Genomic DNA, 22,558 nt, shown 5'->3' with positions numbered 1-22,558 from the left:
AAATAACCACAACAGCCACAGACACTCAGCCCTTAAAAACATTAAATTCTGTACATTCTGACCCCATTTCAACAGACAGAATTCATAAACAACTTCACATGTCCACACAATAAAGCCCCAAACTAAGGGGATTTTGCGTTTTCTCCTTCTTCTTCTTCTTCTTCTTCTTCTTCTTCTCATTCTTATTTTTCCTGCCGCCTATCCCACTAACAACATGTCTCCCCATTGGACATTTCACTAACACCAGCCAAATCTGCCCTACACGACCCAATCAAAAACGCGCATACACACGCAAAATACCCATACATTTGTATTCTGAAACATTTCCCGTTCAAACAGCTAGTCCACCTGTGGCCTAGTGGGTAAGGTTACAGTCTTGGGAACATGGGGTCGGAGGTTCAAGCCCAGCTTAGAACACGTTTCTTTAACCTGCTTCAACCCTCACTAATAATTGTCTACTAGCCTACTTATCAATTATTGCTTTTGCACCATATTTACCCGCCGTTCACCGTTCAGTTATTAACCGGCTACAATATTGCTAAGCCACATGGATTCAACGGGAGCTCTTCTGTGCTTACTGGCCTGTGTTCTTTAAAACCACCGGCAGGTTTGCTAATGATATTTCACGCATTGCATAGCTATGGCATTAGCTAACGAAGTCACGGCAAATGTATTCCTTTCATTAAAAAGTTACACCAGTTCACCACTGTGCCATTTCTATTAACTATATTTCTTCACTTGGCTACCGTACAAAACTTTCATATAAGCAAACGCCACGCTTCTATTTCTACATTCATGTTACCTCGCTCTGTTCTCTATCTAGCCACATACGCTACAAACAATTACTACTTGTGTACATTCTGCAACTCCGCAATTTGAACAGCTAATCCATCCGTGGCCTAGTGGGTAAGGTTACAGGCTTGATAACACTGGGTCGTATGTTCAAGCCCAGCTTGAAACACGTTTCTTTAACCTGCTTCGATCCTCACTAATAATTGTCTACTACTTCTTAATTATTGCTTTTGCACCATTTCTACCCGCCGTTGACCGTTCAGTTATTAACCGGCTACAATATTGCTAAGATATATGCATTATGACTTACCGTCTGTACGTTGGGTTATTGACCGGCTACAATATTGCTAAGCCACATGGATTCAACGGGAGCTCTTCTGTGCTTACTGGCCTGTGTTCTTTAAAACCACCGGCAGGTTTGCTAATGATATTTCACGCATTGCATAGCTATGGCATTAGCTAACGAAGTCACACACTGGTAAACCTCACTCACTCACGGCCACCCATATGCATTTCATGACGCAAATGTATTACTTTATTTAAAAGTTACACCAGTTCACCACTGTGCCATTTCTACTAACTATATTTCTTCACTTGGCTACCGTACAAAACCTTAATATCAGCAAACGCCACGTTTCTACATTCCTGTTACCTCGCCCTGTTCTCTATCTACCCACATACGCTACAAACAATTAGTACTTATGTACATTCCGCAACTCCGCAGGTTGAACAGCTAATCCGTCTGTGGCCTAGTGGGTAAGGTTACAGGCTTGGGAACACTGGGTCGTATGTTCAAGCACAGCTTGGAACCCGTTTCTTTAACTTGCTTCGACCCTCACTAATAATTGTCTACTACTTCTTAATTATTGCTTTTGCACCATATCTACCCGCCGTTCACCGTTCAGTTATTAACCGGCTACAATATTGCTAAGATATATGCATTATGACTTACCGTCTGTACGTTCAGTTATTGACCGGCTACAATATTGCTAAGCCATATGGATTCAACTGAAGCTCTTCTGTGCTTACTGGCTTGTGTTCTTCTTTAAAACTACCGGCAGGTTCGCTAATGATATTTCACGCATTGCATAGCTATGGCATTAGCTAACGAAGTCACAGACTGGTAAACCTCACTCACTCACGGCCACCCATATGCATTTCATGACGCAAATGTATTCCTTTTATTTAAAAGTTACACCGGTTCACCACTGTGCCATTTCTACTAACTATATTTCTTCACTTGGCTACTGTACAAAACCTTAATATCAGCAAACGCCACGTTTCTACATCCATGTTATCTCGCCCTGTTCTCTATCTAGCCACATAGGCTACACACAATTACTATGTATGTACGTTCTGCAACTCCGCATTAAAACATTACATTTAAAATCATGATTCACTCATAAGTATAACTACTAGCACGGAACATGAGAAAAACACATTCGTGCAATAGATTACATTACAGGTAAATAATGTGTGCAATGTTATTTGACCCTCCACTTCAACAACCAATGTTCAATACCCACTGTTATATATACCATTTGATAAGGAATATAAGCTCGCTCATGGTCACTCAATTTACTTCGCACTATACTCCGTGATCATGTCAACCTTCACCTACATGCCCATTCTGCTAAAAACATATTGTTTCAACTACGGAATTTCGTAATTTCATTTTAATTTCTCTCACACTGTTGTTATTCTCTCATATGCAAAGCCTGCTGGGACATATGCGTCTGCTCCTATTCTCCACTATCATGTTTTCCGGTTCTAGTTTAGCAAAACGGCGAAGAGGATTCCTACCTGCAGATTAGCCTATCGAAATGCCTTATAAACCTTACAAACACTAAAAGTGCATCTCCACGAAATAACAGACAATGGAGCAGGACAGAAGGATAAACCTTACAAACACTAATAGTGCATCTCCACGAAATAACAGACAACGGAGCAGGACAGAAGGCTACACAAGTTGCGACCTAGGGAGTTATAATTCTACGGGCGTGTTGATTATTTTGTCAGTCAAGGCTCGTTGGATGGACGTCAAATCCGTGAGTACATACCATATTCCATCTGCGTTTCTGATGCGTTTACGCTTACGCCATTGCATCCTTTCTCACAGACACTGTTTTACATATATAGCAAACCGAAACTGCTGAACGGTACACGCTCATCAGACTGTACAGATTCACACAACGATAGCCATAATCCACAACCGTTTCTTGCAGGGTCGCATTTCTCACTCTCATAATAAAACGCTTTGCAAAAAGAACTGATATCTCATAAAAAACACGTTTTCAACGTACAAAAATGCCAAGTTACTAAAAAGTATTGATATCAAAATGACGCCAAGTTACGATACTACAAACAATATAGGCTATCTTGCCTCACCGAAATTTAATAACATGTATTCCAAAGCAATGCTACCCAGTATTTCCTCAATTCTTTAAAGTCACTTGGCCCTGTGTTTTGTAACCTTACCATATTACAATGTCATGCAAACGTTGTGTCAGATCAAAGTGTCAAATATTTCGTATTGCCTCATGGAACACATGGAAATTCATGTAGAAAACTGCTGGTCAGTCACTACAGGAAGCATATTTCTCCAGAAAACATATGTTTATACTTGCTTCTGAACTGAATTTGACTAAATGTACAAGTGATTGTATATTTGCAACATACAATAAATACATGTAAAATACATATTGTACATACATACATAGAGAACTTCTTTATCCCCATGGGGACATTTCTCTCGCAGCATGTTACATTCACATTTACGAACAGACATTTATACCAAGAAACATACAATCATTCACACAACAGAAAGGCTGGCCACCAAAATACATACATACCAATACAAATTGGACATATAGATGCCTATTCAATCAATCATGACTGTGAGAAAGCCATCCACACATATGTTTGGCCTGTCCATGTACTGCACACTTATATACACACAGGGCCAAGTGACTTTAAAGAATTGAGGAAATACTGGGTAGCATTGCTTTGGAATACATGTTATTAAATTTCGGTGAGGCAAGATAGCCTATATTGTTTGTAGTATCGTAACTTGGCGTCATTTTGATATCAATACTTTTTAGTAACTTGGCATTTTTGTACGTTGAAAACGTGTTTTTTATGAGATATACAAGTACTGTAAGCAGTAAACTGGAATAAGTTAGATTTTTTTTAATTCAAAAAATGGCAGCATTACGAATGCATAACAAGTTAACGTGGATGTTTCCGAGTTCTTTAGCAGGTCATGGGTCAGAGACATAGTATACCTGGAGCTCGGCTCCTCGTCCAAATCTCTGTTGGATTCCTATCTGCTTCAAACACCGACCTACCTCTATCCCCCTGCTGGATAGGATTTCAGCCATTTTCTGCCTTCGCCCCCTAGTGGTGGAGTGAGATACTATTATTAGGTTTATATTTTTTGATGATTTATGCGGTATAAAATAATGTAAACTCTCACAATTTCTTTAATGCTTTCAACACATAGAGCAATGCATTTTTTGAATAATCATTTTAGGCGCAGGCATTCTGCGTTTTGTGTTCCCGTGAGGCTTCTGCCCAAACATACTCCTCCTGTTCCTAGGCGCTTTCATTAGACATCGTCGATGTTATCGAGCAATGCTATGCTAATGTAGCAGGTGATGAATGGTGGGAGAGTGTTTTTTTCATTGATCTAACTTGTGGGTGTACCGCTGAATATATAGCCGGGCTGATTTGCATTAGAAAGCTGTTTTCATCATTCGGCTTAACCTTGCCATAATCAATATATCAATTTATTCATTTTATTAGCATTTAATTTGACTGATGAGCATCAATTTGATTAAGTGCATGTTTTTCATTCTTGAAGTTATTATGCTGATTTATGAGTTTTTGTTGTTGTTTGTTTGTTTAATTTAGTTTAGTTTTGCTCCCATGTTTATTTGCAAGTGTTCTGTGCGCTGGTATTCAGAGTTTTAGGGAGTATGATAGTCAGAAATATATATATATTTTTACGTAATTATGATTCCTTTGGATTTATTATCCCAACTTATTGTGATTTAAATTAATTTGATTTATCATCTGGAAGTTAAATTATTAGACATAGATTTGAAGCAGAAATTGCTTAAAGTTATTTTCATGTATTACATGCATTGTGATGTAATTAGTTCATTATGATGTAATTAAGATAAATATGGAGAACAGTCTAAGGCTCCATTATAATGTCACATGAGTTATTGTAGTCTTGTATAATGTCTTTATGCTGATATGTTTCATGTTTGCTTGTTCTGTTAATAATGTTAATTTTCTATTAATTACAAAATATGGTTTAAGTGGCTTAATAATTCTCTCCCTCGCCTCCTCAGGTGATGTGTGATGAGCGTACTGGCATAAAATGGCTGCCGTGCATCACCCAGGTGGGTAGTGGTGGTGATTGAAATGAGTGTCCCTCCATCTCCCCTGCCCCCCCAACTGTGAAATGCTTTCAGATTTGAAAAAAAGGCACAACATAAATTTCATCCATTATTATAGTAGGAGTATGTAGTATCTGGACAGATATTGTAAGATGAATATCCTTTCAGAAAAAATACCCTAGCACTGTCACAGTCAGATAATTCTCTCGATTAAATGGCTGCACCATAAACGTTGATACGCTGTCAGAAAATACAATATTGCTGACAGGCAGCCAGACAGTTCTCTCTGTGAAATTCTGCACCACAATGCTAACATCATGTCAGTGAGTGCCATAGTGTTGCACACGCAGGCAGACAGCTCACTCAACGCAATGCTGCATCATAATATTGACGTTCTGCCAGCGTGGCATCTGAACGCTGTTTCTCCATATCAAGGCGTACTGCTACCGTCCTGTCCGAGAGTTTCAATAATCCTGACATGGCAGATCACACTGTTGTGACCAGGAGAGTGATGCATTGTAGATAAGAGTTGCTGTCATAGGAGGAATATTTGTGCAAAAATGGTCACGTGACTTCGGCAGGGCACAGGCCCTTCTCTTCCAAAAAGTGTGCACACCTGTGTACTGGGTGTCCCTTTTGATTGGTACAGCCCAAAATCAAAGGTTACCCCCCAGCCCGGCCCTTACCCACCCACAAATTTCTCTGATATACCCATGATTACAACTCTACCAACACTGCTGGGTCTAAGGACCTTCTAACATAAGCGTTAAACTTCATTTTAATGTTTAATTTAATAGAGCACAGTGCCAGAAATTTTACAACACAATAACTGAAACAGAACCAAAATTATTTAAAAAATTAAAAATAAAAACCACATATTTCACAAACATATCCATACTTGAATGACAACATAAACGGAGGGCTGTTTTATTTGACATTTCAAATTCATCGTGATTCATCTTTTGTCCAGCACAGTTTACTTCTTGTTACATTCATGGAAATCTCAGTTAGCAGTTATTGGAGGAAAGAAACGGACACAGAAAAAAACTATTTTATTTCGTGAAACACCTCCCTGTAAAGCGAGCCGTCCGTTCGCTGTCTTCCGCGTGCGCTGTCGTTACGCTGGTCACGTGATCTGATCTGACGGCAGGATAACCAGCGTAACGGAGACCTTCTCTACTCTGCGGCAAAGGCAGAGGGAGCGAACTTCAGAAGGCCGATATGCCAGGAGTTTATTAGCTGTGTCTCGCTTTGTAAAAAGACCGTCTGCTTGTAAGCACACACTGAGCATGTGCATGTGCATGTGCATGTTAAATGCCCAAGGTCTTCTCTGCATTCCGTTATGACAAAACAGATATGTGCATTGCCACTAATGGAGAATTTGGACATCTTCTGTGACAAAAAATTTAAGTACATAATATATATATATATATATATAAGAGTGACACAGGCTACTTCAGTGATAAGTCTTGGTCTTGTGGTGTACTCAAGTTTACACAACTCTTGTTTCTATACAAAAAATCTAATAATATTTCCCTAAGCATAAATCCAAAAGAGATCAAAGCTGAAGTTGGAAATATAGCAACAACAACCAGGTATACGCTATGACGTCATCCACATCATTATCTATTTTTTTCTTCAAATTCTTAACTTAAACGTACAACAGGAACAAAAGACAATCCAGAACAAACTCACTTCTTGTATTCTTAATTACTTGATTTATAATTCGTCTACGTTTTTACTTAAGCAAATATCAAAATTCTGTAATCTCTCATCACTGAAATACACGGGTAGCAAAGTAGTCCCGAGCAGGACGCTGAAATGCACTTCTTCCTAAGCGTATATATTTATATATTTATATATAAGTGTAATCTTAGAATGGCTTAAACACCAGTATCATTCTTTGCACATACATTCCACACAGCAGTGCCCAACATCGGGGGGTACACAGTTTGGTGCTGATCTATGGATTGTGAAGTGGATTTAACGTGCACAAGAAATAATACAATAACACACAGGAAAGAGAAACAAAATGGCTTCCGTGCCTTTTGTGACAAACCGCTTGTGTTGTATTCCATTGTGGTTGTCCTTGCAGTGGAAAACATAATTATTTTTGTTAAATTATTTATCAAGAAACCATACAAGCAGCTCATTAGAATTCCAATCACAACTTTATAATCAATCAAACAAAAAACGACTGAACGGATATGACGACAGTATCTTTACGCTGGGGTGACCGACACACTGATGCTAAACATTTTTTTTTTTTTACAGCTGACACGTGGAGGTGCGTGCAATGTGCCGTTAGAAATTCAGCGTTTCAGACATCATCTTCCACCAGTCCATCAGCTCCTCCTTCTCCTCCTCCTTCCTCTCCACCAACGACTCCAAGTCAAAGTCCACCTGGTCACAAATAATGATATCGTTTTAAAATAATCATTGTCATCATCATCATCATTATCATAACAGTAGCACTACTGTGGTGTTTTTTTACTGTGGTGTTATTTATTTATTTATTTATTTATTGTCTGTATGTAGTGTACTGACCTAAGCAAAACTAATTTCCCTTGTGGACAATAAAGAACATCTATCTATCTATCTATCTATCTATGTGCACAGTGCTACAGCAGCTACTGCAGCGATGCTAATGGAGACAGAAAGAGAGAGAGAGAGAGGGGAGAGAGAGAGAGAGAGAGAGGGAGAGAGAGAGAGAGAGAGAGAGAGAGAGAGAGAGAGAGAGAGAGAGAGAGAGAGAGAGAGAGAGTGAGAGCGAGAGAGAGACAGATCGCTCTGTGCTACAGCAGTGATGCTAATGGAGACAGAGAAAGAGAGAGAGAGAGAGGGAGAGAGAGAGCGAGAGAGAGACAGATCGCTCTGTGCTACAGCAGTGATGCTAATGGAGACAGAGAAAGAGAGAGAGAGAGAGGGGAGAGAGTGTGAGAGGGAGGGAGAGAGAGAGAAAGAGAGAGACAGATCGCTCTGTGCTACAGCAGTGATGCTAATGCAGCCAGAGAAAGAGAGAGAGAGAGAGGGGAGAGAGAGAGAGAGGGAGAGAGTGAGAGGGAGAGAGAGAGAGGGGAGAGAGAGTGAGAGGGAGGGAGAGAGAGAGAGAGAGACAGATCGCTCTGTGCTACAGCAGTGATGCTAATGGAGACAGAGAAAGAGAGAGAGAGAGAGGGGAGAGAGAGAGAGAGGGAGAGAGAGAGAGAGAGAGAGAGAGAGAGACAGATCGCTCTGTGCTACAGCAGTGATACTAATGGACAGAGAGCACAGTGCAGAGCAGCACAGCGCTGTGCTCCTAGCAGGCAGGTGTCTCACCCTCATGGCAGGGCTGTAGGGCACGGCCACCTTCTTAATCACAGTGAGGTATCCGGGCGCAGAGGCCGAAACTTTGTAGTTCCCGGGGGCCAAAAGACGCCAGTAGTCCCCGTCCTTGGCTGGAATCACAGAAAGCTCAAGGTCAAATTCACCGAAAACCATACTTCCATCCCTGCAAACTCCCATTTTACGGCCGCTTCTATGAGCTCCATAACACCCACTCACGATGTTACAGCTACACGAGCTGCGGTAGAAATAGAAATGCACCACACTGCACATCGCTTCTACGATGCAACCTAATACTGTTATACCTTTGCTCGCCACTAGGTGTCAGCAAAACACACACTAAGTGCGCTACACTACGCCGAACTGAGGCAGAGCGACACCCTCCCACACAGAGAGAAATATGGATATTTGTGGGGGATGCAGTTGGCTTGTAAAAAACGTTCTAAAAGGAATAACACAACGCAACACTGTGGATAACGCCAAAGTACACCATGTAGTACTTTTAGTTCTGTATATGTAGTACTTTTAGTTCTGTATATGTAGTACTTTTAGTTCCCTATGCTGGTTCATGCACCGCGTGCCAGTTTGGACACGGTAATCTAGAGCTTACCGGAGGTGAGGTCGTGGTCGATGCCCTCCACAGAGATGGAGGCGTTAGAAATTGGGTTTCCCTGAAGGTCTCGCACAAACCCCTTCACTCCGCGGTGGATCTGCGGGACAGACAAACCACTGCAACTCCACTGCTCTCAAAGCAGACAAACCACACACTCAAACAGGAAACATACGTTCTGCTGCAGGGTCACACGCCAAAATAATTAATAATTGGAAATGTAAAGTCTACACTACATTCTATAGATAGAATTATTTTAATATTAGCAGCCAATTTTGAATATTTAAATATAGTTTCACAATATATTTGTAATGTATGTAAATATATGATTTAAAAATATATGTGAAATAAATACATTAATATATAAGTACATATACATTAAAATACATATAGTTCCCATATATTTCCATATATCACTTTTCTGTATGTGTAGACACGCAGGGTCAGGACTGAACATGAAACGTATCATAAGACGAAACAGGATTGCTAAAAACGTTGAGCAGCAACAGAACGTTTCATCAGAGGAAGGTAAGATGGCGGTAAAAGTCCGGACTCATAGTAGCAGTAAAGGCACATGCACGTCTCTCTCCCTCAGTAGCCCTGACACTGGCCCAGCCAGGCGGTACCTGCTGGATGTAGTTGACCAGGGAGTTTCTGTTCTGGTCCCAGTAGGTCTTCAGGGTGTCCTCGGGAGGGAACTTGTCACAGCTGAGCTCCACGGTGATCTCAAAGCAGTTGCTGCTGAGGTAGTTAAAGTCCTGCATTCCTAAACGGAGACAGGGGGGGCGGGAGGGGGGGGGGGGGGCTCTGAGTTTGGCGGAGCAGTGCTCGTACCGAAAACCCAACATTCCAGGACAGGCAGTCCATCACGTTCTAGAACAGTCCATTCAGCGCACCCTAGGGTGGGCAGTTCTTCACATTCCAGAACAGGCAGAGCCTAATTACAAATGCCATTGTCATCTTTATCATGTAGTTTATCATATAATAAAAATAATAAGAAAAAAAATAAGCTAGTGAGATTTGAATATGGATGTCCACCACATATTATTTTTATTATTATTATCATGAGGTGGATATTCAAATCTCTGGAGGTTAAGGCTAGCTGTACACTGGTCATGGAGGACAGAGGTATTAGCATGACTGCCCACACTTAACCTCCTGACTCCCTGAACAGCCGCTCTGACTGAACCAGTGCTGCCCCCTCTCAGTTTAAAGAGAGCTGCAATCCTCTGAGACTAGCCACAGGAATGCATTCTGGGTAAAAGCAGAAAACGGGCTGAGCTAGTGTTTCAGCGGCCGGCGTACACAAACTGCCTGACCGCTCAGAGAAAGCACGCGAGCAGTTGTAGCACGCTAGCATTTGTAGCGTGAGCATTTGTAGTGCACGAGCGGTTGTAGCACGCTAGCATTTGTAGCGTGAGCATTTGTAGTGCACGAGCGGCTGTAGCACGCTAGCATTTGTAGCGTGAGCATTTGTAGCGCACGAGCGGTTGTAGCACGCTAGCATTTGTAGCGTGAGCATTTGTAGTGCACGAGCGGTTGTAGCACGCTAGCATTTGTAGCGTGAGCATTTGTAGTGCACCAGCGGTTGTAGCACGCTAGCATTTGTAGTGCACGAGCGGTTGTAGCACGCTAGCATTTGTAGCGCGCGGGCGTTTGTATCGCATGACGCACCTCCAGGGACGCTGTACCACGCCCCCCCGTTGGTGATGCCGTCCACGAAGCTGCTGTCGTCGTCGTTCTTGCGGCAGGGCGCGCGGTTGGGGTCGGACATGATGGGGTTGAGGCCGGAGTACGCGCGGGCCAGGCTCTTGAAGGTGACGTCATCGGGACTGGCGCTGTACTCGTGGGTGGAGCCTGTGGAGGGGAGAGAAATGTTTCTGTTAGAGTATGTTCAATCCAGTCACATGCAAAACGAACAAAATACAATGTAAATATATTTCAGGATGGATGGATGGATGATAGATTGCAGAACATAGCAAGAACTGTAGATAAAAACTACAAAAACTCAACAATCTAAAAATTATAAAAACCCTCAGTTGGAAAATTAGACTAACGTAAACATTCGCCAAAATTGAAAAAAAAAATGTTTTTCACAGTTGGGGATTTGCAAATTGAATTTCAACTGACATTCTGTCAGGGGGTGAGAATAAAATCAACAGCCTGTGTTTTTTTTCGGTGTTCAAGGTAACGGAAGCTAACATGGCCTCCGCACAATCGCCCTTTGTCCTGCATACTCTTTTATGTAGCTCACAGCAAACCCCCGGGTCATGTGACCAGTGTGATGCGTACACCTGCCGCTGCATCTGGTGCCCATTATTCTGTTTTATTCTGTTTTTTTTTTTTCGCTCGGCTGTCAGAGGGACTGTAAACCTGCGCAGTAAACAAGCAGAAATGCCCAGGAGCTGGAGCGTAAAAGCCTGCACATTAAAGTCCCTCCATTCATCCAGGGGCACCCATGCTGTTGATCTTAACCATTTCGTCAGCGCGCTATATTACACGGCTGTGTGTTTACGGAAACATGTCAATGAAAAAAAAAAAACAGCTATGCCAGCCTTTTGCCTGACTCCTACATAAATAAAAAATAAAAAGAAATTTAAAATCTGCAGGAGGAGTTATGTTCTGAAGGCTGACAGAATGCGCCGGGGTCATTAAAATGGCTTGCAGAGGGCAAACAGAAAGCATTTTACAGCACCCAGAAAACCACAGGCCTGGCTCCCTTCTGCCAGCACGCTGAAACGACAGGACGTGTGTGTGTGTACGTGTGTGAGGGTGTGTGTGCATGTGTGTGTGCATGTGTGAGTGTGTCCGTGTGCGTGTGTGTGTCCACGTATGCGTGTGTGTGTGTGCCTGTGCTTGCATGTGTATGTATGCATGCGTGCATGTGTGTGTGTGTGTGCGTGTGCGTGTGTGTGTGTGCATGTGAGTGTGAGAGAGAGTGTGTGTGTGTGTGCGTGTGTTTGTCCATGTACGCGTGTGTGTGTGTGTGCCTGGGCTCGCATGTGTATGTATGCATGCGTGCATGTGTGTGTGCGTGTGTGTACGTGTGTATGTGTGTGTATGTATGCATGCGTGCATGTGTGTGTGTGTGTGTGTGTGCGTGTGTGTGAGTGAGTGTGTGTGTGTGTGTGTGTGTGTGCATCAGACTTGCCGCTGCGCGTCTCGTCGTAAGGGTAGTTCGCCACGACGTCTCCACCATGTAAGTTGGCTGAGAGGACGAAGGGGATGTCCATGATCCAGTGGATGATAGCCTTGGTCTCTGGGGCGAGCTGGGGGGCAAGGATGGGAAGGGGACATAAATTACTGTTATTATCATATTTATTGCTTATTTATTAAATCAGATTTACTCACCCAACACGGTCACAACCCTTTTTTGACAGGAGTGGGGTCAACTCCATTTTAATTCAGGGAAATCAACTGGAATTCACTTTGCAGAATTGAAAAATGGGCATAAAATTCTATGTAAATCTTTTTTTTTTTTTTTACGATCCAATATTGGAATTTCATTTCATTTTTTCGAATTGACCGAATTGAAATGCAACCGACCCCAGCCGTAGTTTCAACATTTTTCATTTGTCGCCGTCCGTTTCCACCGCCCCACCTTGGCGTTCTCGTCCACGGCCTTCTTCATGTTCTTCAGCAGGTGGTTGTTGGCTCCGCCCTCCCGCTCGTTCATGTAGATGATGCGGTCCAGATCCGGAAAGTTCCGGTTCAGGTCGATGCCCTGGGCGTTGCTGCGGCCGACGAACCAGTCCTTCATTTCCCCCGGCTGCTTCGGGGGTCAAGAAAGAGGGAGAGAGGGAGAGAGGGAGGGAGGGAGAGAGGGAGAGGAGGAGAGAGGGAGAGAAGAGAGGGAGAAGGGGGGGAGAGAAAGAGTGTGACTTATTTATTTTCATCTTATTGTATGCTTTCGGTAATGCATTTCTGGCAGTTCTGAGAGAGGGTGTGTGTGTGTGTGTGTGTGTGTGTGAGAGAGAGAGAGTATAAAATGTCTAAACCTTATCATTTTGAAATATATATTTTTTAAAGGAGATATTGAGGTTTGTAGGGGCCTTGTACAATCTCTAACAGCATCTCTGTTCAGGGCACAAAATCATAACTAGCTTGAATGAGTAAGATGAGTACATGTGCAATAGAAATGTGCAGAAGAAAGGCCCTGGGGGGGGGGGGGGTGGGGGGTATAAGAGAAGGAGGCAGAGGGAGCAGCAGTCTCATTAACCAAAGCCCCTGCTGTGGGCTTAAAAATATCCTCCACCTGCCGGAACAATCCACCCCCCTCTCCCCCCACCTCTCCAGGGCACAAACGGAGATTGGTGCTGCAGGTCACACACTCCCCACTGACCGAACCTCCCCCCATCCCTACGTTTTGGGTGATCATCACCACACAAATCCCCTGTTTGAGGGAATCAGGGCCTCACCGAAAGCCTCCAGTTAGATCGAGACTCTTATTTTGAAATCACGCCTCCTCGTTTTGGGCCTACTCATACCCAGTGCCTGAAAGGGCGTCTGGGGAGACAGCATTAGCTGTGGCATGTATGAAAGCAGGCCGTGTCTGGCAGAGCACTGCAAAGGGGGGGCCTGGACCCGGCTGGGATTGGTCGACGAGTGGGGGAGGGGGCGGGGCTTCTGTCAGAGTGACAGGCGAGGTGTGAACATGAGTCAGATCACAGGAAGCCGAGACCAAGGTGACAGACACCTGTTCTCCGCACCGCCATACCCTGACCCCCCCCTGCCAGCTTAGAAATCAGTTAATCAAAATCTGAAACTAGCCCAGATGTGTCTCACACACACACACAAACACACACAAACACACACACACAATGTGGACTAATTTTCTGAGGGATAATGATGCTGCAAATTGAATGCTGTACAGAAGTTGTCCTCTGCTATATACTTATACACGCATATACACGCATACAAATATGCATATTTATATAAAAATACATGAAAGAGCAATGCATGTAGGTGTATGTATGTGTATAAACCCGTCACTGCGCTGGGCTCATGTTGCCGTTACATTAAATCCAAACCATCGCCCAGCACCGCGGTTTTTATCCCTTATCTTGCATAACCACGGGCATTACGTCACCTGGGAGGCGGCCTTCTCGAAGCCGTCGGGGTTCATGGAGGCCATGAGGTGGATGCGCGTGCCGTGGATCAGATCGATGACGGTCTCGTTGCCGCGCTGGTACTCGTTGCACAGGTGCTGCGCCAGATAAATGATCAGCTCGCGACCCACAGCTTCGTTCCCGTGCATGTTCCCGATGTACTTGAATTCAGGCTCGCCTGCGAGACGAGGAAGCGCACAACACGCACACGTCAAGTCTTTATTTTCTCAACTCGGGATTCACAAAAATCGGTCAGGCGAGAATCATGGCCAGGTATAAGAAAAGGTTAAAAGAGGTTCTCCATTTTTATTCTTTTTTGTAGAACGGAGCAATTCACTAGTTTCCCCAGCAGAGGGCAGACTAAAGAAATGTTGTTTCTTCACACACCGCGCGCAGCAGGAGCCCAAGCACAGGCTTACTGGTGATTTTGAGACATTTGGTATGAACGACAAATACGAATAAATATTCTTCGTTTCTGATACATATTTGAGACTTACAAGAAACAGGGCAACGGAGCAATTACCTAAGTCAGGATTATATAGAATTAAATCCTTATTTCAGGCAAAGCCACTGTAGTTTAGCAACATGCACTTGGTTAGGTGACAATTATGAGAACAGGCCAGGAGGAGAGATAGAACGTGATTTTAGAAATATTGCAATAATCGCAAGGCCTGTGAGCTATTATGTTTCAGAAACCAGCTTGCTGCAGCGGCCATCACACACGGGAACAAAACAAGCCTGCTCCTTTTCCGCAGTGCGGTTTATTGTGGCAAAGCGTGGGTTTCCGTCTCTTGGAAGCGTGAAAGGAACCCGCTTTGCCGAAACGCGCTCGTGGAGCCAAGGAGCCTGTCGCGCGAGCTGCTGCGTTCCACTGTAGTGTGTGACAGATGGAGCCTCGGGGGCGGAGCGAGCCGCCTCGCGACCGCAGAATCAGCGGGGGACCGCCGTGTTTACTGCACAGAGTCCTGACTTCGCTGCTTTCTCGTCTCGGCGCTCAGATTTCAGGGACTGGAGACCTGATAAATCCTGCGGTAGCTCAGCATCGCATCCCTGTGGTACTCATGTTTTTTTTTCTTTAACAAGAAAGCTGCGCGCCACTTATCCGTGGGCTAACTGTAGACCACTGATACGAAACCTGTAAGTTCTTATTCAGTTCTATGCTGTAGACCTACGGTGAAGCGAAAAAGAAAAGCATCAGGCGGATAAACGGTTTTTCCGCCTCAGTCAAACACTCAAACCTATAATAAAAGCATAATTAAACATTTAATGAAATAAATGAACATAGAATAAACATATTCCTGCACATAACAGAACGTTTTTAATGGAATGTAGGCTGACTAGCGAATATTAAATTCTGTATACAAACGAACTGTTTTTCATTTTCAGATTTTAGGGTGTGTGATGGGGGCCCCTTTCGGGTAAGGTGTGGAAAGGAGTTGCATTACAGAAAGCTAAGATAACACTCTCCACGCTCCCCCCAAACATATTCTGCTTTGTATATATGTGAAGCGATTGTGCCATCAATCTCATATCCTTCCTTTCTTATGGTCTGTTTAAAGGAAAGGTCATACGCTGCAAAGCAACGTAAAGTAAAAATGTTCAGCTTCCATTAAAAATGAACCGGCTTAGTTTATAATGAGGTGCAAATATTCAATTTTTACTTAAGTATTTTTACACAAATGTCTGTTTTTATGGAAGTACTGTCTCTCAACTTTGATTTTAAATAACATATCATAAGTCATGTGTATACTGGTTCTGGGTAATTTTAAAATCAGGTCTTCATTTCTCTTTTACTGTTGACTTCTAAATCCTGAATATAACTTTAAAGCCCCTAATTATGTGCACATCACATTAAAATGGCAAACGGTTTCCCCAGACCGCGTACTTCAAGGGCCTGTATGCAGCTGTCACTCACGCGTCACCACTTTGAAGTTTAATTTCACCAAAAATATATCGCGACCAACCGCTTCTGCAGATGTTCGATTGTAACGCGAAGGGGGGAAAACAGTCCCGGTCTAGCCGGCAGGAAGCGTGTTAATATGAGCCAGTTTAAGGGGGTCGTGTAGGCAGCTAACTGATGGGCGGTTCTCCAGGGACACGGCGAAATCTAATCAAACGCAGGTACGGGGTGAAAAGAACCGGTCGGTTGCTGTAACTCAGCCTTCGACAGGCACTCGCGCACCTGCATCTAAAAAAGCTCATTAACACCGCAGAGGGGAAAATGGCTCTGTTGTTTACGGCCTTGCATGAGAGCTGGAGGGGCGGGCGAGGGAAGGAAAAATCGGCAACACAAAAGAAATCGTGTAAAACACGGGCGCCTGTTTTCCGGCACGCCCGTGTTTCAAGAAGGGGGCCCACGGCGTCTGGCGCGCGATCGCTGTGCGAGAGCACAGCCTCCATTTTACACCGTGGTTTAAACCGCCCGAAATAGTAAGGCCTGCTCGACAGTTTGGTCATAAAAGTGCGTTCGGCTCAGGAGTGCAGATTGCTGTGCTGTATGCAGAATTCATACCTCGCAATCCCTCTGTGTGTGCAGAGAGGAACGCTCATTTATTATTGAACAGGGTGTGCAGATGGAGAGCTTCTCTCTGTATCTGGGATGTCGTCCAAGAATACAAATCCTCCAAACTCCAGAACGGTGCAGAGCCCCCCTGGGCTCAGCTGCGCAGTATAAGGGACCGAGCCCAATATGTGCTGGTGTCATCTCAGGAAAGGGCTTTATTTATCAAGAAGGAGATAATTGTCATGTCATTTGGAACGTTACAACAGAGCTGTCCCACGTCTTCTGGGGGCCATAAGCAAAAAAAAAAATGTTTGTTGACCCCTCCAAAACATTGGTACTTTCTGTTTTTATTTTTCTTTCTTTTTTTAACGACCTGTCAGACGAAGGTGAGTAGGTGGAGGCCCTGGGCGAGGTGAAGTGCCTCGCTAGTGGGAGGGACGATTCTGCATCGCAAACTTCCCTTCAGTAAGCATGCACTGCTCTGGTTAATGTCACCAGTTACTGGAGCAAGTCAGGGTTAAATACCTTTTACTAAGACCCCCCACCCCCCACCCCCGCAAAAAAAAAGAAAAGAAATAAAGTCCTAAAACTGGCATCCAAAACCATACCCTTCTGGTTACTCTCCATTTTGATGGTTTTATACATGTATTAAAAAATTACTGGTATTTGGAGAACAGTGAATGATCCCTCTTTTACACAGAAAAACAGGAGGGATGGCATGCATTACCAATGACCAGGGGGCTTTCTTTCCACAAGAAAATAGGAAAAATGTGCTGTGAGCATAAATAATGTAAAAAAAAAAATACAGCCCTTGCGAAACTTTATTATTGAAAGCAGGCTAATGAACAATCCGTTCATTGTACTGTATGTAAATTCAGTTTGTCTTAAATTTGGAAGCGTCCTGTGATGACTGTGACGCAGAACTCATATCGAGCGCACTTTCTTTTAATTTGTAAAAGCTTTAATTATTCATTCTCATATCTTAAGCCGTGTACTGAACGACTAACTCAGGCCAATAAAGGCGTTCATAATTAAAACGTACAAGGGCGTCTTATAGCTGATGTTCTGTAGCGCAGATTTGGTAACGCACCTCCCATCAGTAATCTCTTCACTTCTCTATTTTCATGTGAAAACAAAAACTAGATTAGTTCATCAAAAAGGAACCTGCCGTATGTACAAATTAAATTGAATTAAGCAACCCACAGTCCGTGAGGTAATTGAGGAGTCTTACACTGGTACACCTTGAAATGTATCATCAGTGCATCACATGTAGCCTACCATTTATTCACCATTAGCTTCGTTTGCTGATATACGGGGTCATTGTGATGCAGGTGTTAATTGCTATGGTAACCCCAGCAGAGAATACAGACATTAATAGCAACATGGCTCATCCCTGTATCCTCAGCCAAAATTCAGCAGGAGGCACAAAGGGGTGGCACTATGACATAACGCTCAGGGAGGTTGTGGGTTTTATTCTCAGGAGGGGTAGTGCCATTGTGAAAAGCACTCAACCTGAATTGCTGCAATATTAATATCCAGGTGTTTCCAGAGGAAAGAACGCTAAAACATACACTGCTTTGACTATCAAGACTGGATGCTGGATAAAACACCAGAGCCAAAATGTGATCTTAGTCCTTGGAGTGCATTTCCACCCTGGATGTGTGCCTTCAAAAGCTGGAAATTCAGGCTACTTACATGTGTTTATTAAATACTCCTTAAATACTAATCTGTTTATTAAATACTCCTGCCCTAAGGGTACTTAAATGAGATGGTGAGCGTGTTCCTGCGCGATCTGTCTCATCGTCAGTGTTCACACAGCAATGACTGTGTCCACGGCTGCGCTGGTCTCAATCCAACGTGTCCTGTCCTGTCTAATCCAATTACTGAAGCTTTGTTGGTGTCAAATTGACCACTAGAGGGCGCCTAAGCAGAGAGGGGCTGTCCCCTGAAGCACATGAGAACCTGATAGGCTGATATATATATATATATATATATATATATTTACAAATAATGCATTTATTGCAGCTGGATATTTACACAGGCATGTACCCTGATGAACAACAGCAGATATGCAAACAGGATTCCAAACCTCCATCTTTCTGGGTACAGACCCCTAACCATTGCACCACATGACTTCCCCAATTCCAAGATGTAGACTTCCAAATGCCATTGGAGAAATATCATTGGAAAAAGTGCTAGACAGCATAATTGGGCCTGCTGACAGCTGGCAATGCACAACGACAAAGGATGTTTCTGATTACACAATAAATTTTATAACTTCCATTTTGCCTCTATTCCACTGGTATGGATGTATTACTGCCTCAGAGATTCCACATATAAAATGAGATTCAAAAATATTTTTTGTAGTTGACAAATAAAGTGATTGGTTCACAAATAAATGTAGCTGATCTGCAAATAAATGCAGCTATTTCACAAATAAAAATAACTGGTTCACAACTATAGTTTTTGCGCTAACAAACAAATCTCTCTCGGATAATGACTCAATGTGCATATACGCATCGCCTGGCGCGCGTGGAATCGCTTGCATTTATTTGTGGATTTTTGAGACTGTTTTACAGCAAAATGTGCAAAAAATATCCACAGTTTTTTTTCCCCACTGAGTCAGCCAATCAGATTTTAAGACATCCATTCCCTAATGCCCACATTACTCCAACCAATCACAGCACACGTGTGCTCACTGAATCGGGGTTGTGTTCTGTAGTGACGACAAGACAACCACTATTTATTTATTTATTAATTTTTGAGACAATAATACCCCCAAACGCTGGAGCCCCACCACCACTCTTTTGGGGCTATCCACTCTGCACCCAGTGGTGTGCAGTTCTGGATATTTTATTTAAGCAATTCAGTTTAAGTACGAATTGTACGATGATGCCTGCTTTGAAAATGAATGAAATTCAGGAAGCATCCCTTCAGATGGTGCAGCTGTGAATAGATTAGCATAAAAATAACAAGGAGGCTGAGAGCGAGCTGATCCAACACCGTGTAACTGCACGTCCATTCTCTGCATCCGGGAAGAACACAAAATTTTTTTTTTCCAACTGTCATTTTTGGCTTGTTGACACTTGCCTTCTTAAATTCAAATACATAAAAAAACAACTTAACACTAACCTAACATCTCCCAAACCGCTCTTGTGTAGCAACCATTTTTCTTTTGCTTCTGGGGTACTGTCACTTTAAATGTCAGGGGTATCTGTGATTATTGTGATGTCATGTTGCCATGATTACCGGTATGTGTGCGTGTGCATGCGTGTGTGTCGGGGGGCAGAATATAAACGGACAACCTCAAGGCTCATTGCATATGCAGTGCCTCATTAACATTAGTAACACTGGGCATGTGTGTGCGGTTCCACCTCTACTCAACTGCGTGACTTAGAGCACAGGCAGCAAAATAAACAAGATGGCGGTGACCCCATTTCACGAAACATTTTTTCCACAATACACTGGAGCCCGATCCTAAAATCTCCACAAACGCCAGCCTGTGGTGGCAGGGGTAAGGAGAAACTCCCTTCCCAGAACAATAGGAAGAGATCTCAGGAGGACTCAAGGGCGGGGCAGGGGGCGGGGGGGCTGTTCTCCTTTGACCTTCTGGGGCCTGAGTTAGCAACACCAAACATGGCCAACCGCTGAGTTTTCTCATCAGTCAGTTGTCCAAAACGAGACTGTTTTTAGACAGCGATGAGACGTTAGCTCCTTGCTGCTTCCTCCTTATTCAACCTCAGCATGGCTGTTTAGCTGGCTAGCAAGCGCTAGCCTTCTCTTCTAAGTTAACATGTTACAGTTAAAATTTAAAAAAAATCTTAAATCCATAATCAGGTTTTCCAGACCAAATATTAGTCTGATACAGGACATTATGTGATTTTGGGATTCATGGAAATAAAGATAGATCGAAACCCATTAATGTCTATTTCATCCTATCTCAGAGTTTTGGATGGAAACGATGAGATCACACTCTAGGAGTGTACCGGAATAGGTTTGTTTAGTTTGTAATTTAGCATGGGTTCAATAGCCATCAGTCGGTGTCAAGATGCGAAGGTGTACCCTATCATCGAGTCAACATGGATACTGCTACCCAGCAACTACACCCTGAGAAATAAAGATACAACAGAGGTACATTTTTGTTCTTTGTGAAACAAATTTGTTGAATGTACCCTTAAAGTACAATAATGTTATACTGGCACTAAAAAGCACCTTATGAGAAAAAAAGGGACAAATTATATGTTATGTAGCTACAGGGTACCACCCCAGTTACAAGTGTTTGTACCTTTATAGGTCATACCTTTTTCTCCTGATAGTGAACAAAATGTCCCCACAAGGATAGAAAGATGAGGAAACTTACCCAAGGTGGGGACCTTTTGCTGGTCCCCACAATTTCAAGAGGCTGTTTTAGGGTTAGGACTTAGGGTCAGCAGGGTTAGGGTTACAATAGGTTAAGGTTAGGCATGTAGTGGTTGGGGTTAGGGTTAGGGTTAGAGGTTACGGAATGAATGTAAGTCAATGGGAAGTCCTCACAAGTATAGCAATACGAACATGTGTGTGTGTGTGTGTGTGCGCGCGTTGGGGGGGGGGGGGGGTCTTGGAATACACAACGTTAACAAAACATTTCGCTGCTATGGCCCTGCTTAATGTTCTTTCACAACGTCAGTTTGCCCTGGGAGGGAATGCAATAAAAATGGCTGAATGTATGATGGAGGAGATGACGCAGAATTGGGGGCACGCACATAACGACAGCCGTCGCGGCACACACACACACACACAAGCGCAGTTCCCCGCCTCACAGAGAGAGGAGCAGGCAGGCCTTAGGTCGGCACGCGGCCAAACGCTCAGAGTTAACCGTTCATTACGCGCCGACCGAGTTTGTGTGAACCTAAATGGCGTCTCCTCGGAGACAGGAAATCGGGAACCAAGCTGGTGCTGAGTGGCTCGATCTCATCGTTTACGCATTCTTATGTGTTCGTAAAGTGCCCTCCATCGGAGGCGGCTTAATGCCGGACATTCTGCTGCGCGTAATTAAAAAAGTGGAGCTGGGATGAGGTCGTCTTCCGGTGAAATACTTCTGTATTAACAGGGCTGACTAATTAGGGTAGCCGGAGATGTTTGGTGGGGGGGGGGGGGGGGGGGGCTGCCAGTTTTTTTTTCAAAAGACAGCGCGTCTCCTGCATTTGGGACATGGCGCTTCCTACCTCGGATGCTCGTCGTATCAATGCTGCAGAAATGATCAGGTGCGCAAAGGGGAGGAATTAAGGTTTAGAACAATGAGTGATGTGTGTGGCCCGGGTGTGGCACTGGAGCGTGCCAAACTTCACGAGCCGGAGATTGGCGGGGTAGATCACCGCCTAATTGAGATTTCTGATTTAAGACAGGACAAGAAGCACAATCCACTGGCAGGGAAACTTGAAATGGAAATGTTTGGGAAAGATTCCAGCAAATTTCGGTATTCAGTACTTATAAATCTCTGTTTTTTCCCTGATATTAGCCAGCTAAAGAAGTGGCCATAAGGATCTGGGGGAAACAGGCCTGTAGCCGTTCTAGAACATCCTTTAGGATATATAAAATCCTTTCGTATATTGACCTGAGTGTTCTAACAATGCTACATAATACGGCGCCTGTCCAGTCATGTCTTCATCCTGTGATCTGTCTGCGGGCTTCACGGCTTTTGCTGTCTTTTCCCCGTTTGTGTGAAAGACACATTAAAGCTGCAAGCCGGGTTTCCACCACCAACGGCTCTCAGTACAATCTCTGAATCATCCCGCGGCTCGGTTTTTTTTTTCCCCCCAACGTCGACTGACGTTAT

General features: G+C 43.6%; 1 protein-coding gene across 1 annotated transcript in view; it reads right to left on the bottom strand.

The window, feature by feature from the left end:
* Nucleotides 1-5,970: 5,970 nt before the first annotated feature.
* The window catches only part of cpe (carboxypeptidase E), a 31,375-nt gene continuing 14,787 nt past the window's right edge, over nt 5,971-22,558 (bottom strand). The window contains exons 2-9 of the mRNA XM_035419982.1: nt 14,222-14,418; nt 12,734-12,901; nt 12,284-12,401; nt 10,807-10,989; nt 9,759-9,898; nt 9,133-9,232; nt 8,517-8,635; nt 5,971-7,601 (exon numbers count right to left, since the gene is read on the bottom strand). Of these exons, the coding sequence (XP_035275873.1) occupies nt 7,503-7,601; nt 8,517-8,635; nt 9,133-9,232; nt 9,759-9,898; nt 10,807-10,989; nt 12,284-12,401; nt 12,734-12,901; nt 14,222-14,418 (1,124 nt within the window). The 3' untranslated portion in view covers nt 5,971-7,502. The remainder of the gene's footprint in view (nt 7,602-8,516; nt 8,636-9,132; nt 9,233-9,758; nt 9,899-10,806; nt 10,990-12,283; nt 12,402-12,733; nt 12,902-14,221; nt 14,419-22,558) is intronic.

The sequence above is a fragment of the Anguilla anguilla genome, chromosome 5, assembly GCF_013347855.1.
Source record: "Anguilla anguilla isolate fAngAng1 chromosome 5, fAngAng1.pri, whole genome shotgun sequence".
Classification (NCBI taxonomy): domain Eukaryota; kingdom Metazoa; phylum Chordata; class Actinopteri; order Anguilliformes; family Anguillidae; genus Anguilla; species Anguilla anguilla.
Note: the sequence above shows the minus strand (reverse complement) of the source record. Positions and strands in the feature narration are given on the sequence as shown.